The sequence below is a fragment of the Aspergillus steynii genome (genome assembly GCF_002849105.1).
Source record: "Aspergillus steynii IBT 23096 chromosome Unknown P170scaffold_8, whole genome shotgun sequence".
Classification (NCBI taxonomy): Eukaryota; Fungi; Ascomycota; class Eurotiomycetes; order Eurotiales; family Aspergillaceae; genus Aspergillus; species Aspergillus steynii.
In genome coordinates this window covers 916,653-932,975 of record NW_020194405.1, presented here as the reverse complement: position 1 = coordinate 932,975, position 16,323 = coordinate 916,653, and the positions used below count along the sequence as shown (strand labels likewise).

The following is a 16,323-nucleotide window of genomic DNA, read 5'->3' as shown; positions in this document are numbered from 1 at the left end:
ATACGTAACACACGTGGGCCTGATTACACCAAAAGTCTACCTCCGTTAGATTCAATGATCGACCCCGTCGTAAACTGGTCCTTCATAACGTAAATGTACGCTTCGGCCACGTCCTCTGGCTTTCCCACGGTCCCCGTGGTTGAAGCCTTGCGAAAAGAATCCAGCATCCCGTCCAAATTCTCCTTCGGGAGCCCGGAGAATAACTCCGTGTGCACCGCGCCTGGGGAGACAATGTTTACTCGGAGCGGCTGCAAATCCACAGCCATGCCTCGCATGGCCCCTTCGATTGCCGCTCCCCAACTGACCATGACCGCCCATCCGCGCATGGGTTTCTGCGTGTTGGATCCGCCGGTGAATGTAAAGGAATTTTCCGGGGAGAGATCCATATAAGTGGGAAGGATCTTCGCCATGAGCAACGGTGCGGCGCAACGAACAAGCCCAGCACGATTGAAGGAGTCGATTGTGAAGTCCTCGAGGGGTGGGAGTCTGAGCGCGTCGCCTGCGGTCCACGCAATGTGGTTCAGCTTGCCGGACTGGCTGGCTGCTTTCAGTAAGTCTGTCAGGTTTCGTTCCAGATTCTCACTGTCCGACAGATCACATGCGTGAGTTGTAAGGGGGTTTGTCTGGAGAAGACCCGGATATGTGGGCTGCAGTCGGGCGGCGGCTTTGTCAAGCTTGGTCGGGTTCGAACTGGATAGGATCACTCGGGCTCCGTGTTCAACAGCGGCCTCTGCGATGCAAAGGCCTATTCCCGATGTTGCTCCTACGACAAGGACGCGCTTGCCACTCAGTTTACCAACATACTTGAGGTTGGGTGTGGACATGATGTTGTGTTGGGCTCGTGGAACGCCAGGAAGACAGTGGGATGGAAAGGTGAATACGACAAGTGTGTCGAGTCATTTCATTAAACCGAACGGGTCAGTCTTAATCCCCTTGCTCATGCCTATGGGGACAACCTGGTGACCGCTGGCATACCTGTGGTGACGTAAGGGCGTCTTGCAATCCACCGATAACGCTGGAATGTCGAGATATCATGTAGCATTCCGCACCTTTGGTCCTGCATTTAAGATCTTGGCGGCAGAAAAGGCACCGGTGGCTTTAGCCTCAGCCTAGTGACAGTCAACATAGGTCCCTCACTTCCACACAGAAGGAATGCCCACCCGGATATCCCGGGAGTTGACGCATCGATGATTCCACGAGTGCTGCAACCAGCCACCCGGCTGAAAGCTGCACAACGCGAATGGTGGATGCGGGGGATCTCTTCTCTCTCAAAAGAGCGAATAAGAAGGAAAAGGACTGATCATGATGATATCTTCAACCTGGTACGATGATGTTTCGACATATCGACTCTGGCGATAAAACCCCCCAGCAGCGACCGCATCCAAGGGGATTGTGCAGCTGGCTATGAGTACTAGCCAAGAACAGATGTGATTGACAACCATGCAGCTATTCCTCTCCCTTCTTGGCCTTGGCAGTCTTGCCAACATCGCCCACGCAGGCCTCGGCGCGTTGAACTTCCCTGGAGGATTGCCTTTCCTCTTCAATGGCGCCGCGCTGATCAACCATCCTAATTGGACTAGCCAGCACCCCCGAGATAGCACCCTGGAGGGTGCCAACTTCTTTTCCTATGTGACTGATAAAGGCTATTTGAGCTTCGGCTGGTATGGACACTTCTCCGCCCCCTTGCAGGATAAGTCGCTCGTTCTCCTCCAGGGCAGAAACGGTAAGGAAATGATAACTGATCGGCAAGCAGGTGGCTGAAACCATCGTCTGATACCGACTATTCCCATTGTAAGCCGGATTCATCCGACTTCATGTGGTATGAATGGTCGGACAAGATGTACGGATGTGACGACGAGGGCTGTAAGGCGCATGTTGTCAACTACCTGGTTGCCAATAACAGCGAGCCGTCATTTGAGACAGACTACGTCTTTGGTGTTGCCAATCTCGCAGCTCCGGAACTGGGCTCTCTGAGTAAAAGTTACTTTGACGAGAAGCAGGGAGCCTCGGCGGTGGCGACCCGGCATGTGCTCTCCACGGCAGCCACAACCGCATCTGACTGCTGCAAGGCACTGAAGACCTTGCGCGGGGTACAAAACAAGTACAAGATCAAGCTGGACTTCGAGCTCGTGGATATCTGTCCACAGCAGAAAACGGTGGACTCGTGGCATCAGGGTCAAATTCCACTAGGTGGCGGGTGTGATCTCGATGGAGAGTTTGGCCACGAGCTTCGTTGAACCAAGCCATTTGGCTTACCTTAATGCTCATAATCCCGCTTAACAACCCATCAAATAGCCGTCTCATGTGCAACTTTTACCGTTTTTCTCTGCGATGCAGCAGGAGAAGCTGAATCGAGATGGGCTTGGCGAAGACTGATATAGGTATCTGAAATTCTACACTTATGCACACCAGCTACAATTTAATGTCAGTGTCTCAGCCGGTTGTTGATAAAGGATATTGAAATATATCGCGTTTACTATGGGTATGCAACTAGAGCGCGCGCTAGTGTGGAATGTTCCCTTATGGGATACGTCATATACGGTGTAAATTTGTCCATCACACGAGGCAAGGGTTTATTGTGGCTGTGGGAAACCGCAGACGTCTCCTTGCAGTCCATATTTGAGGTAGAGCAGATCTTGCCGGAGCTTCGATGTCCTGCGAGGCAGTCTCGCCTGAGGAGTAAGTATTGAGCCTATAAGGGCCTTGCTGACCATGTACATACCACAGGGAACAAGGGTCACTTTTCTTTTGCAGCTCTTGATATTCTAGTGAATCTTGAACATGACGAGAAGCGGAACAGAAGATGACATTGCGATTATCGGCATGGCCTGCCGTGTCCCCGGCGCTGACTCCTCGTCACAGCTGTGGGAGATGTTAGCGGCGAAGAAGGACGTCCGGAGGAGGATTGATCGATTCAACATCGATGGCTACTATAGCTCCCGAGAGGAAAGGGCTAAGGGCCTCACAGATGTTCAGCACGCCTACCTCCTCGACCAGGATGTTGACAAATTCGATCACGCATTCTTTGGTATATCGCCCATCGAGGCCTCCGCAATGGATCCTCAGCACCGGATGCTGCTCGAGGTGGCCTACGAAGGAGTTGAAAGCGCAGGCATTCGCCTGGAGGACATCCAGGGCACTAACACCGCCGTGTATGCCGGTAAGTGTGGACCTAACTCTGCAAGCAGGAGGATAGTGAATAGAGAGGCTCATTGCATCAGGAATATCGTGCAATGATTACCAGGCATCCCTACTGAGAGATCTGGAGCATCTACCCAGATACGCGGCGACGGGGATGCACAACTCAATGGCCGCCAACCGCGTCAGTTACTTTTTTGATCTGCATGGTCCGAGCATGACAATCGACACGGCCTGCTCGTCCACCATGGTAGCCCTGAACCAGGCTGTCCGAGGACTGCAGGGAGGAGAGTCCGGAATGGCTCTCGTGTGCGGCTCTCATCTCATCCTGAACCCGGACATGTTCGTCCACATGTCCGAGCTTGGCTTCCTCACCCCAGGCGGACGGTGTCGCAGCTTTGACGCCCAAGGCGACGGCTACGCGCGCGGCGAAGGCTGTCTTGCATTGCTCCTGAAGCCACTCGCGCAGGCGATTCGGGACCATGATCCGATCCGCGCTGTCATCAAAGGCACCCAACTGAATCACGACGGCAAGACCCAGGGTATTACCCTGCCATCTGCCAGTGCCCAGCAGCAGAACCTGGACACACTTTACCAGCGCTGTGGAATCCCTCCGCGGCAGGTGCAATATGTCGAGGCTCACGGGACCGGCACCGCCGCGGGCGATCCGATCGAATGTGCGGCACTTGCTCGCGTTTTTCGTCCCTCCGACACTCCCGAGGACAACACCCAGAGACTGGTCATTGGATCCATCAAAAGCAACATCGGCCATTTAGAGTCTTGTGCCGGGCTGGCGGGAATTATCAAAACCGTCGAGTCTCTTGAGCGCGGCCTCATCCCGGCCCAAATGAACTACGATACTCCCAATCCCAAGATCCCCCATGATAGACTGCTGGTCCCCAAGGACACTATGCCATGGCCAGCGACGCCAGACGCGGTGCGCCGGGCTGGGATAAACTCCTTTGGATTCGGTGGCACGAATGGACATGTCATTCTGGAGCAATATGTACGCCAGGAGGACATGCAGCTCACTGCTCCCTATCGGAGACCGTATCTGTTCAAGGTGTCGGCGGGCAGTGAGATCTCGCTGCGAGGGCTTGCAGCCCGTTATGCTACCGCTGTTGATGAACTGTCTCCACATCTGGTGGATCTTGCATTCACGTTGCTGTCTCGACGGTCTACACTCAGCAAGACCGTCTACTTCGTTGCCTCCTCGGCGGAAGAGACAAAGAGCCATCTTGGTCAAATCGCGACGGGCGAGATTCAGCCCGTATCCTCTTCCCCAGCTACCACGACAACCATGCTGTGGATCTTCACGGGCCAGGGGGCGCAGTGGCCGCAGATGGGAAGGCAGCTGCTGGATTGCTGCCCGCTCTTTTCGGCTGTCATCCACGAATGTGACAGGGCACTGGCATGCCTGCCCGATCCTCCTGCCTGGAGCCTTGTAGCCGAACTGCTCCAACCAAAGAGCTCCTCCCGCATCCAGGAGGCAGCATACTCGCAACCGCTGTGCACCGCCATTCAGATTGCCCTGGCCGAGAAGTGGCGAAGCTTTGGCATCGCACCGACCGCAGTGGTTGGGCATTCCTCGGGGGAAATTGGGGCGGCGTACGCGGCAGGAATCCTCAGCTTGACAGACGCCATGGCCATCTCTTACTACCGCGGGCTCTTCGTCCATGGCAAAGACGAGGGACCAAAGGGTGCCATGTGCGCTGTGGGGCTGGAGGAGGAGCTGGCGCGCCAAATATTGGTCCCTTATGATGGCAGAGTTAGCCTGGCTGCCGTCAATGCGCCCACAAGCTGCACTATTTCTGGCGACGCGGATGCGGTGACCGAGATACATGACCTGTTAAAAGCGCAGGGAAGATTCTGTCGAATGCTTCATGTAGATACCGGTAGGTGCCCCTGACTCCAACATGATCGAAATGCTAAAGCTGGCGCAGCCTATCATTCCCACCATATGCTGCCCGCCGCATCCCGTTACATTCGTGCTCTTGACGCTGCGGGGATTCGCGCATCCTCGTCCCCAGCACGATGCAAGATGTATTCGTCAGTGTCAGGGAGGCTACTTGACCCGGCGGATAATACATCTCAGTACTGGAGGGACAACATGGTCTCTACAGTGCGATTTACTGACGCCATCAAGGCAGCGGTCGAGAATCATTCGCCATTCGGGTCCTTCTTAGAGATTGGACCCCATCCAGCCCTCAAGGGCCCAACCGTGGAGCTCTTGTCCACCTTGGGCATCAGAGAAGCCAGATATTGGGGATCGTGCTCCCGTGGAAAACCGGACCTGGAAGCCATCTTAAATTCAACTGCGCAAATGATCCATCACGGGTTCCCAATTCGGCTGGACCAGGTGAATAGCCCCCAGCTGGGGAGTGAATATAATGGACGGGTCGTGACGGGCCTTCCTGGATACGCCTGGGATCATTCAGTCGGACACTGGGCAGAATCACGATTGAGTCTCCAGGTGAAAAACCGCTGCTTTGCTCGATGTCCTCTGCTGGGGGCGCGTATGCCCGGGGATAATCCAATATTGCGCTTGTGGAACAATATCTGGAGGCGAAAGGAAATGCCATGGATCGAGAGAATAGAGGTAAGCTTTGTTATTTCGTGGCCACCGGCGACTGGTATGCTTAATATCTTGCCCAGGAAAACCATGGAACAAAGGTGCCCCAAGCAGCGTTCATCATCATGGCGCTAGAAGCCACGCAGCAGATTATCGTTGAGGAGCGATACTCAACCACAGGGATCTTAGCCCTGGAGAGTATTGATTTCCACGGGCATGTTTCGCTCAGCCATCTGGAGTCAGAATCAGACAATCCATTCGAAACCAACCTTCGGATGCAGCGCATCACTTCGACCACGTATGAGTTTTCCATTGTCGGTGGTAGTGCGACTATTCCCTGGCAGCAGATCTGTTCCGGTCACGTCAGTCTCAAAGCATCCATTCCGGCTGCACCAACGCAGGAATCTATCAAGAACGGCGACGCAATGAGCAGTGATGGCATTGCGGGAATTCAGATATACCATACCACAGAGTCCCAGGTCAGCGGCGCCACTACCATTCCCTTGGCAGACGAGGAGACTGGGAGCTGGGACCCACTGATTCTGGAAACTCTCCTCAGGCTCAATGGGAAGATATTGGGTCGGGGTCCCGTTCCCTCTGAGTATGACTTGCGGGCCATCGAGCGACTAGCGATGCCTATCGCGTATCGACCTTCGCTAGTCAAATTCCACACCAAGGCCGCAAGAATCCATGAAGCCCAGGGTGTTGGTGAGATACAGATCGGGGATACGGCCAAGTCCCCTCTCACGATAACTGGGTTGCAGTACCAATTCCAGAAACGTATCCAGGAGGAACTCCCCCTGGACTCCCTCTTCCTCTGTCCTACAATCCTCCCGGATATAAGCTGTTTGACATCCGTGCCACAGCAGCTGTCTCTTGGACATCTCTTGACCCTGGTCTGTCACAAATGGCCGATGTGCGACATAGCTCTGGTGGGACTGAACGAGGCTTTGCTCCGGGAGGTTCACTCCCAATTGCCTGAGGCAGATCCTTATCATCGCCCAAGCTTCCGCCTGGTGGATGTCATTGGAACCGAACTCGCATGGAATACATCCCGCTGGTATTCGCTAGACCACGCCAGACCAAAGACGCAGTATCATCTTGTTCTCGGAACCGTAAGCGGGATACGCAGATGTACACCCTCCCTGCACCGCAAGGGACTTCTTGCTGTCACTGTGCACGACGAATCCGACGGCGAATGGTTCGCGTCAGAATTCGACAAGGTGGCCGCATTTGATGGCGTGGGATCGACTGAATGGGCTGTCGGTCAGCGTCGGACCGCACTGCGCAAGGAAACGCCGATGGCAGATAAAACGCTTGTTCTACAATGCGAAGGGACCAAACTTGTACCTTCCGCAAGAGACCTGGACTTTCAGCCCGTGAACTTTCACTTACCCGCTGTGCGGGAGCAGGTTGAGGAGCGACCTGATACTGAGCGGCTGGATGTGGTTATCCTGGACATGGCGCAGCGATCGATTCTTCTAGACGTCCCAGGGGACAAACTGCTTCCGACATTGCAGTATCTGATTCCACGGACCCGAAGTCTCGTATGGGTGTCCAGTGAGACGGAAGGAAATCCATTCCGCCGCGTCGTGCCGAGCTTTCTGAGAACCCTGATGTCTGAGTATCCGTCGCTACGAGCCTTAAGCCTGCTGATTTGCGGCGAACATTCCATTGAGACAATTGGAGCAACGATCCTAGATGCACAGCAGGATCTGCTTATGGGAGAAACTGAGACTGACATGATTGTCAAAGATTCCCAGCTTCATTTACTTCGGTATCGTCCGGATGACGAGCTCGCAGCTGCAGTGGGCCGCCGCGAGCCCCGAGAATCGGTTATTGAGGCTTCTGGACTGGAGCTGACGTACGATATTGTGCCAGCCGAGCCAGGAAGCCTTATGGCTGTTCTTCATCTTCCCCAGCTCGTGCAATGTGCCACCACAGGTACTGTGAGAGTGCAGATTGATGCATCCGTGATCGATCCTTGGGATTGCCAGGTAGTCCGGAACCATCGTGCCGCTACTGTCTGGCCGGGATTTGGTCACTTCTTCTCGGGAACAATCATTTCTTCCAAAGGTAGCCACGACATTGCCGCAAAAAGGGTCGTTGGCTGGAACTCGGGGGCGCATAGCCGCCATATTACTGTGCCGGCTGCTCAGGTGTGGCCCATAACATCAGACCTAAATCCCCATCAGGCTGCTGTGCAGCTTGCAGTACACGCAATTGCTCTTGCTGCTATCCGAGGCACGGCTCGATGCCTCCCGACTGAGCGTATCGCGATTGGAATACCAGGTGCCTTGGGCGATGCTTTGCGCAATGTCTGCCGCGTCATGGATCTTGCGTTTGAAGAGGACGAGGTTCAAGGGCATAGGTCGATGGGAGATAAGCTGTTCCGTGTTCATGCTGACTCGGGCAGCTTGTCCGTGGACAACACTCCTGTTGACATAGAGACATACCTCAAGGGTGGTGACCGCATTCTCGCCGAACTTGCGACTGATCGCTTTCAATTAAACTGCCAAGTTCCAGCTTTCCCCATCGCAGACTACCAAGAAGCGTTCGATCATGCCGCAAGCAACCGAACGCCCACAGTGTTGTTGCATGACCATACGCGCACTCAGATTCGTGGCATTATTACTTATCGCCAGCCGCATAGTATATTCAAGCCCAATGGAGCCTACGTTCTGCTGGGCGGCTCCGGTGGACTGGGACAGCACCTGATACGGTGGATGGTGCGTCAAGGCGCTCGGCATCTTGTCATCGTAAGCCGCAGCGGGATGAAAGCCGAGGATGAGCGATCCTTGCGTCGCGATATCGACGTTTTTAATGCCATACTCGAAGTCCGTCGGGCCGATGCGACTAAACGGCCAGATCTCGAGGCTGCTCTATGTGATGTCCGCGCGCGAGGCAAGATCCTCGGGTGCATGAACCTGGTGATGGTACTCCAAGACAGCCCTTTCGACAGCATGACTGGGGCGCAGTGGGACATGGCCCTGGAAGCCAAGGTACAATCCACGAACAACCTCCATTTGGCGACTCTTCAGGATCCTTTAGACTTTTTCATTCTCTTTTCATCCATCGCCTCCATTGCAGGGAACATGGCCCAGGCGAACTATGCCACAGCAAACGCGTATCAGAACTCCATCGCTGCTGATCGCCGTGCGTCCGGATTGCCAGGCATGGCGATCGCCCTTGGGGTGATGACGGGCATTGGTGTACTGACAGACGAGCAGAATTTGCTTCAGGGCTTTTCTCAGAAAGGCATGACTCTCCTGTCTCCCGATAATCTGTGCAAGATCGTCGAGACGGCGGTGCAGGCGTCCCAATACTCTGACCGGTCGTTGCTCCCCGTCGGTTTCGATATGTTCCAGTCGCTTGATGGTGCTATCCAGCGCCGGGAAGACCAACGGCAGCTATTCTGGGCGGAAACCGCGGAATTCGGCTTCTTGTTTGATCACAAAGTGCAGGAAGAGGATAACGCCGTCGTCTGTTCCCTAAGGGACCAGCTCCTGGGAGGCAACCCCGGTCAGGGTCTCGAGGCCCTTTTGAAGGCTTTCCTCGCCTTTCTGGGCAGCATTCTGGGCTACGAGGCAGACAGTCTGGACCCCAGCCGCCCGATGGCGAGTTTTGGCCTGGACTCCCTGAATGCCGTAACATGTCGTTTCTGGTTCTTCCAAGAGCTTGCAGTAGACGTTCCCCTCTTCCAGGTTCTCGGCGCAGACTCGGTGACAAGCCTTCTCCAAGACATCCGTCAGGAATTCCTCGCCAGTCACGGTTCGGCGAGCGACACGACATCTCCCTCGACTGCTTTGCCGATGCCAGTGGCACAATCCGCCTCGGGACCTCTCATGGTGAGACCTGTCTCCCACTCTCAGCACAGAATCTGGTTTCTTCAGCAGCTGCTCACCGACAAGACGGTGTACAACCTCCTCCTCGTCTGCCACATCGCCGGGGAAATGGACGTGCCGGCCTTCCTCGCTGCGTGGTCGACGCTGATGAAGCGGCACGAGATACTGCGGTCTTGTATTTCAGACACGGCCGATGGGCTGCAGCAGATCCCGAAAGACAGTGCAACATTCCCGTTGACAGTAATCAAGGCAAATGGATCCAAGGAATGGCGAGACGTGGAGGCGGAGGTTACTCGCTTGGCCCGCGGTTACGTCTTCGATCTGGAAGGCGGCGATGTGATCCACGGCTGGCTGGTCCAAAATCCTGCGGGGTGGAAGTTCTATTTGGCTTCGCACCATCTGGCATGGGACCGATCGTCGGTGCCTGTCATCTTTGAGGAGACAAGCCATGTGTATCAGAACATTCTGGCCGGAAGGTCCCCGGAAGCAGAACTCTCTCCAGTCCCATACCAGTTTGTGGACTATACGCTTTGGCAAAACGAGGTGTTGGAGCAGGAAAGCCTGGTCAAAGGATCCTTGGAGTACTGGATGTCAGAGCTAGATGGTATTCCCGACGCCATCACCCTTCTGCCCTCGGCATCCGTCGCATCCAGGCCCCTCGTGCAGCAGTACCAGACCGATACTTCCTTGATTTCCTTGGACGCCGCCTTGGCGAGCCGGCTCAAGAGCTTCTGCCGTGAACATGCCGTCACCCCCTTCATGTTCATGACGGCATGCCTCAGCATTCTTCTGCATCGTCTCACAGGCGACCAGGACATCCTGATAGGAATCGCCGATGGCGACCGTAGTCACACGGCATTCGACCGACTGGTGGGATTCACGGTGAACATGCTCGCCCTGCGCTTCCGCATGAATCCCAAGGATAATGTGCATGACTTCTTAGGCAAGGCCAAGCAGACCTGTGTACAGGCCTACAAGCACCGTATTCTCCCCTTTGATTACCTCCTGCAGCACCTCAATGTCCCCCGTGCCGCAAGTCACAGTCCCATCTTCCAGGTCATGGTCAATTACCAGATGCAGGCCGCATTTCCTGAGTACGACTACGGCACATTCCGGTTCACGGGATACGACCACTATAATGCACGCCCACAGGCCGACTTCTACCTCGAAATCGAGGAGACAGCACAAGGGGCGCTGGACTGCTTCTTCCGCTTCGATACTGCTCTGTACACGCATCAGAGCATGACAGATCTATCATATCGCTACCAGGCGCTCTTGGAGAGCGTTCTAGTTGCCGATGGGGAGGACAAGCTGGGCAGTCTCCATCTGCTTTCGACGGCCGACCAAGAGCTGGTCCACCGGTTTCTGCGTCCAGAGTATCGGAACTACCCGACTCCTGTTGAGCTCAGCCACGACCTCTTTCTGGATCGACTGCAGGATGCTGTCCACCACAATCCTTCGAAACTGGCAGTTTTTGACAAAGACGAAACTCTCACATATCAAGACCTGGACGAAAGGAGTGACATGGTAGCGTCTGCGCTCCGTAGGCACGGCGTCCTACCCGGAGACAGCGTGGGTCTTGTCGGTGATGCTTGTTGTTCTATTATTGCAGCCATCTGTGGAGTGCTTAAGGCCGGGGGCGTTTATGTTCCCATTGACCGAGAGTACCCGCTCGAACGAATTCAGAATATGGCTGCGGATGCAGGGTTCCGAGCATTGCTAATTAGCCAGCTCAGTGAATCCGAGCATCAGAAACTCAGAGGTATACCTGGCACACAGTTGATCAATGTGCAACAGGTGTTGAGCTCGACATCGTCTGATTATGCCCTCCCCTTCCACCGGGCGGATGCATCGGACAGCTTCTGCGCCGTCTTCACCAGCGGCACCACGGGCAAACCCAAGGGGATCTACATTGGGCAAACACAGCTGCGTTGTGAGATGGAGGGATGTCATCGTGTTTTCCAGACGACCAGCGAGGACAGGTTGCTCCTATCATCCTCGCTCACTTTTGACATGCACCTGATATCTGTCTATGGGTTCGTTTTGTACGGCGCTACCCTATGCATAGCTGACCGCGAGACCATGTTATCGCCGTCGTCGATGGTGAACTGGGTGGTTGACTCTCAAATCTCCTCCCTGATGATGACACCTACGCAGGCCCAGCTCTTGGTAACGGCCCCGAATGCCGACCGGCTGCGTACCTGGACATGTCTACGCAGCTTTAGTCTCGGAGGAGAACCGGTTGACCCTTCTGTTGTTGGTCGCCTGTACGAGCTAGGACTGCCATCCGCCTCCGTCTACAATGCGTACGGACCCTCCGAGACCACTGTAGGGGTTTCCATCCACCGGTAAGCTTCTATTTTGGGTAAATATCTCAGGCCTCGTGGCTGACCAAGATCTAGGTTCGACAGTACCACCATCCATCAAGAAGTCAGCGTGGGAGGCCCCATATATCCCTCGTCATTTTACATTCTAGACGAACACTTGAACGAGGTGCCTCCGGGAACACCGGGAGAGCTGTATATTGGCGGTCCCACTGTGAATGCGGGTTATATCAACCGTCCAGAGAAGACAGCTGCTGTCTTCATGAACAATCCCTGGGCCACCGAGGACGAACGTACCCACGGGTATGACCGCCTCTACCGCACAGGAGACCGTTTCCTTCTCTCCCACGATGGCAAACTGTACATTCAAGGGCGAGTGGCTGGGGACCGTCAAGTCAAGATCCGGGGCATGCGCACTGAGCTTACCGAGATCGAGCAAGCACTGTCAAAGACATGTCAGAACCATGTATCGTCCCACCAAGTCAGCTTCGTGGCAGTTGCGCACTACAAGACCTCGACAGATGGAGGTACATTGGTCGCCTTCATCGTGGCACCGAAGCTGGCTGAGGACGACCTTTCCACCCAGCAACAGATCCGCTCCATAATCCTCTCGGACCTCCGATCTAAACTTCCATTCCATATGATACCGTCTGCACTTGAGTTCCGCACATCTCTGCCTCTACTTGTGTCCGGAAAGATTGACTACAAGACATTGCAATCCTGTCCCCCTCCGTCGGCTAACTGCCACGACTGTGGGATAACGAGTAAAATGGTTGGCGCGAATGGTGCCGAGGCAAACTTAACACCTTTGCAATCTCGCGTTGCCCTCATCTGGGCATCTGTCCTTGGGGGCAAGATAGCGGCAGATCAGGTGGATCCCGAGGCTGACTTCTTTTCGGTTGGAGGCCATTCACTACTGCTTTTCCGCCTGCAGTCAGGTATCACGGAGGACTTTCAAATCTCCATTCCGCTCCGGGAACTCTTCACTGCGAGCACCGTCGCGGCCCAGGCGACACTAATTCAATCCACCCTACAAAGCCAGCAGCAACCCAGCTCCGGGTCCACCATCGACTGGGACTCGGAGACGGCCCTTCCCAAGGGTTTCCCTGCCCACGTTCAGCCTCTCCCTGGCCTTGGTCAAGTCTCCGGCGATGTTGCCCTGACCGGTGGTTGCACAATGATAGGAGCGCACTTCGTCCACCACCTCTTGACGACCACCCCAGCGACGGCGCACTGCCTAGCCATAGAGGCAGAGTCTCGCGAAGAAGCGAAAACTCGACTTTTGAATGCCCTACAGCAGTGGAATCTGCTCCAGGACCTGGACGACGAGCACACCGGCCGTCTTCTCGGCTACCCAGGATTCCTCAGCCACCCAACGCTGGGACTATCCGAGGACCAGATCCAGTGCGTCGACGAGGCCACAACAGCGCTTTACCAAATCGACTCAGAGGTCTCGCTCTTCAAATCCTACGCCCATCTAACAACCTCCAACCTCGGCTCCATCCGATTCCTCCTCAACCTTGCCACCAGAAACCCCCGTCGCGCCAAACCGCTGCACTATCTCTCGACCTGGGGCGTACCCCATCTGCAATCGTGGTCCGACACGGAGCTGCCGTCCCGCACATGGGAAGCCGGGCCCGTAGCCCTCACGCACATGCGCCCCGGGACAGACGACCGGCTGGGCTACCTCAAGTGCCGCTGGGCGTGCGAGCGGCTGCTATACCGGGCGGCCGAGCGCGGGTTACCCGTGTCGATCTTCCGGCCGTCGATGTGCACGCCGGCGCCAGGGCGACGAACCACCCTGGCGCGCACCGACATCAACCGACGCATCCTCGTGGGCAGTCTGCAGGTGGGGATGGTGCCGGACTTCAACAGCGACCGAGGCGGCGGGATGAGCTGGATCACGGCCGACTTTCTGGTGCAGAGCATTCTGTACCTGTCGCAGCGTGCGCCGACGGCGGGCGACACCCCGCTGCAGATTCACCACGTCGTGGCGCCGCAGCACACGCCCTACTCGGGCGTCCCGAGCGCCCTGTTCCCGACACAGTCGTCGCTGAAGTCGGTGCCCCCGCGCGACTGGTTTGCGGCCTTACGCGCGTCCCAGGACCCCGAGATGGCCATGCAGGCGGCGGTCCTGGAGGAATGGTACTCGGCCGGGTGGGTGTCGTTTCCTCTGGAGTCGTCGGAAACACATCGGCGGTTGTGTGAGGCAGGGATCGTGTCTCGCCCTGTTGACAGTGAGATGCTGCAGGACCTCGTGATCGGAGATGGGAAGTTCTAGTCTTGCGTGGACCTCTGTCGTTTATCTCACAATGGCTACGTCTGAGATTAAGGCCACGTGTGCCGCCAGTATATCAGAAAGGCATGATGATAGTGCGCCATCTTACCTACTTACCCACAGACCCGAATTAACACAGTGATTGTGCTGGCTATACTTCGCGTAGAGTACAATATATTATCTGGTGAGTTGTACATGTAGCTATATCTTAACTTGGTGTTTAATCTGAACGGGATGCTGAGCCCTATAAATTGCTATTTCATAGAGAAAGGTCTCTATAGGCTCCGGTTTTAATAGAGCGGCTTGATCGTTCACCCGCGTTTGGTTGATTCATCGGTCAGATCAATATATCCACAGATCTTTTTTTTCCAACACTCCCAATAACATCACCACGAATCGGAACATCGAACCACCACTTGCCACGCTTGATCAATTCAGAAGCTACACCAACAAATGACGCAGATTAAAAGAAAAGACATTTCCCTAATGAGTCGGCATAATTAATGCCAAGACGCCTCGCCTTGGGAACCCCCGAAACCAAATTCCCAACAATCGATATCCAACTGCACTGCACATGCTTTCTACAGGGATTGGCACTTCCATGGCTTTCTGGATTATTTCCCATCGACCAGGCCTAGAAGTACAATGGTAGCAGGTAAGTGGTGCCAAGTGATGACGTCCCTCGTTAGGAATGGACCGTAGTGGAGTCACGCACGCGAGGGAGCCTATAAAACACGCCTAAGCAGCAGCCAGTCCACATGGCAGGCAGCATTGAACCTGGAAACCCCAAATATGCCGTCGCAACGCTGTCCGCAAGAGGCTACGGCTACAGGACCCGAAGTCCGCAGGATTCACACTAGCGGCGTAGTGGCGGAGCAGTCTTTAACTCCATCGCAAAGCCCGATGCCGTTAACTCCACCTCACGGCTGGTGAGGTATTTAAAGGGGGGGAGGGACGGGAAAGAGTTGGATGTGTTAATCGATGCTAGTAGTTGAGTTTCCATCTGCCGTTAAATTTCATATCAATCATCCTATCCTACTCAACAATGGCTCCCCTAGTCTGGTTCATCACCGGCGGCTCCTCCGGCTTCGGATACCAACTCTCGCTCCACGCGCTAGCCGCCGGACACAATGTGATTGCGACCGTGCGAAACAGGACGAAATCAGCCGACGCAGTGACGGGGATCGAAGCGCAAGGAGGAAAGGTCATCGAGCTGGACGTCACCAAGGCGGAGACGGTGCCGGACGCCGTGAAAAAGGCAGAGAGCTTCTACGGCCGAGTCGACGTTCTAGTGAACAACGCGGGGTACTCGCTCCTCGGCGCGATTGAAGACATGACGTATGTACCTATCTATGACCTGACAGGGACGCACGAGGCTGACAAAGTTGCAGAGACGAGGAAGCCCAGGCACAATTCAACACGAACTTCTTCGGTCCGCTACGGCTCATTCGTGCGATCTTGCCGTCGATGCGGGCGCAGGGGAGCGGGACGATCGTCAACGTGAGCAGTATTGCGGGCCAGGATGCGCTTCCGTCGTGTGGGCTTTATGCGTCGAGCAAGTTCGCGCTCGAGGGTCTCTCCGAGTCGTTGGCGAGGGAGGTCGCGCCGTTCAATATCTCCGTGTTGATTGTTGAGCCGGGGGCGTTCCGGACGAACTTCCTCTCGTCGGTGCAGAAGACGGAGACGGCGTTGTCGGTGCCGTATCGTGGGGGTCCTGTGGACGACATGCTTGGGAAGTTTGACAGCGCTCAGGGGAAGCAGAAGGGCGACGCGGAGAAGGGAGTGGCGAGGATCTTTGAGGCTGTGACTGGGGAAGGGGCTGCAGGGAAATTGAAGGGCAAGGTTCTGAGATTCCCTCTGGGTCCGGACTGTGTGGAGAGATTTGAGGTGAAGCTGAAGAGTCTTACAGATGACTTGGAGGCTTCGCGGGAGGTGGCTATCAGTACGAACATTGACGAGTGAAGGGTTGCGTGAATTAGACCAGGTTATGAAATAATAGAGCTTGAACGAGCGATGTTTATGAGCAACTTGAAGCCCACCGAGAGATACAGTATACTTACGAGATCAAAGGCCTAATTGCCTTTTCAAGGAACGTTATTCACTCCACGGGGGTTTGGACGATATGGATATTGAAAATAGTATAGGATATTGAAGTGACAATTCGGG

The 16,323-nt window shown here is 55.2% G+C and overlaps 4 protein-coding genes across 4 annotated transcripts; 3 read left to right on the top strand and 1 right to left on the bottom strand.

Moving 5' to 3' along the window:
• Positions 1-23: 23 nt before the first annotated feature.
• Positions 24-824, bottom strand: P170DRAFT_429738 (NAD(P)-binding protein; the record flags this gene model as incomplete). Its single annotated transcript, XM_024847912.1, has 1 exon — positions 24-824. One exon carries the CDS (start codon positions 822-824, stop codon positions 24-26), a length of 801 nt encoding a protein of 266 aa, XP_024700329.1.
• Positions 825-1,440: 616 nt separating this feature from the next.
• P170DRAFT_479554 (uncharacterized protein) lies at positions 1,441-2,237 on the top strand (the record flags this gene model as incomplete). The annotated part of the gene is made up of 2 exons (XM_024853695.1): positions 1,441-1,661; positions 1,754-2,237. 2 exons carry the CDS (start codon positions 1,441-1,443, stop codon positions 2,235-2,237), a joined length of 705 nt encoding a protein of 234 aa, XP_024700328.1.
• A 544-nt stretch (positions 2,238-2,781) lies between these two features.
• Positions 2,782-14,160, top strand: P170DRAFT_429736 (putative polyketide synthase; the record flags this gene model as incomplete). The annotated part of the gene is made up of 5 exons (XM_024847911.1): positions 2,782-3,160; positions 3,222-5,033; positions 5,082-5,737; positions 5,794-11,903; positions 11,958-14,160. 5 exons carry the CDS (start codon positions 2,782-2,784, stop codon positions 14,158-14,160), a joined length of 11,160 nt encoding a protein of 3,719 aa, XP_024700327.1.
• Positions 14,161-15,095: 935 nt separating this feature from the next.
• On the top strand, positions 15,096-16,200 carry P170DRAFT_415932 (SDR family oxidoreductase). Its single transcript, XM_024847093.1, has 2 exons — positions 15,096-15,495; positions 15,549-16,200. The coding sequence occupies exons 1-2, from the start codon at positions 15,203-15,205 to the stop codon at positions 16,117-16,119; spliced, it is 864 nt and encodes a 287-aa protein (XP_024700326.1). The 5' UTR covers positions 15,096-15,202; the 3' UTR covers positions 16,120-16,200.
• Positions 16,201-16,323: the final 123 nt, after the last annotated feature.

Coding starts and splice junctions, on each gene's coding strand:
- P170DRAFT_415932 (XM_024847093.1), top strand. CDS start 15,203: ATGGCTCCCCTAGTCTGGTTCATCACCGGCGGCTCCTCCGGCTTCGGA. Junction 15,496..15,548: donor GGCGCGATTGAAGACATGAC/GTATGTACCTAT, acceptor ACAAAGTTGCAG/AGACGAGGAAGCCCAGGCAC.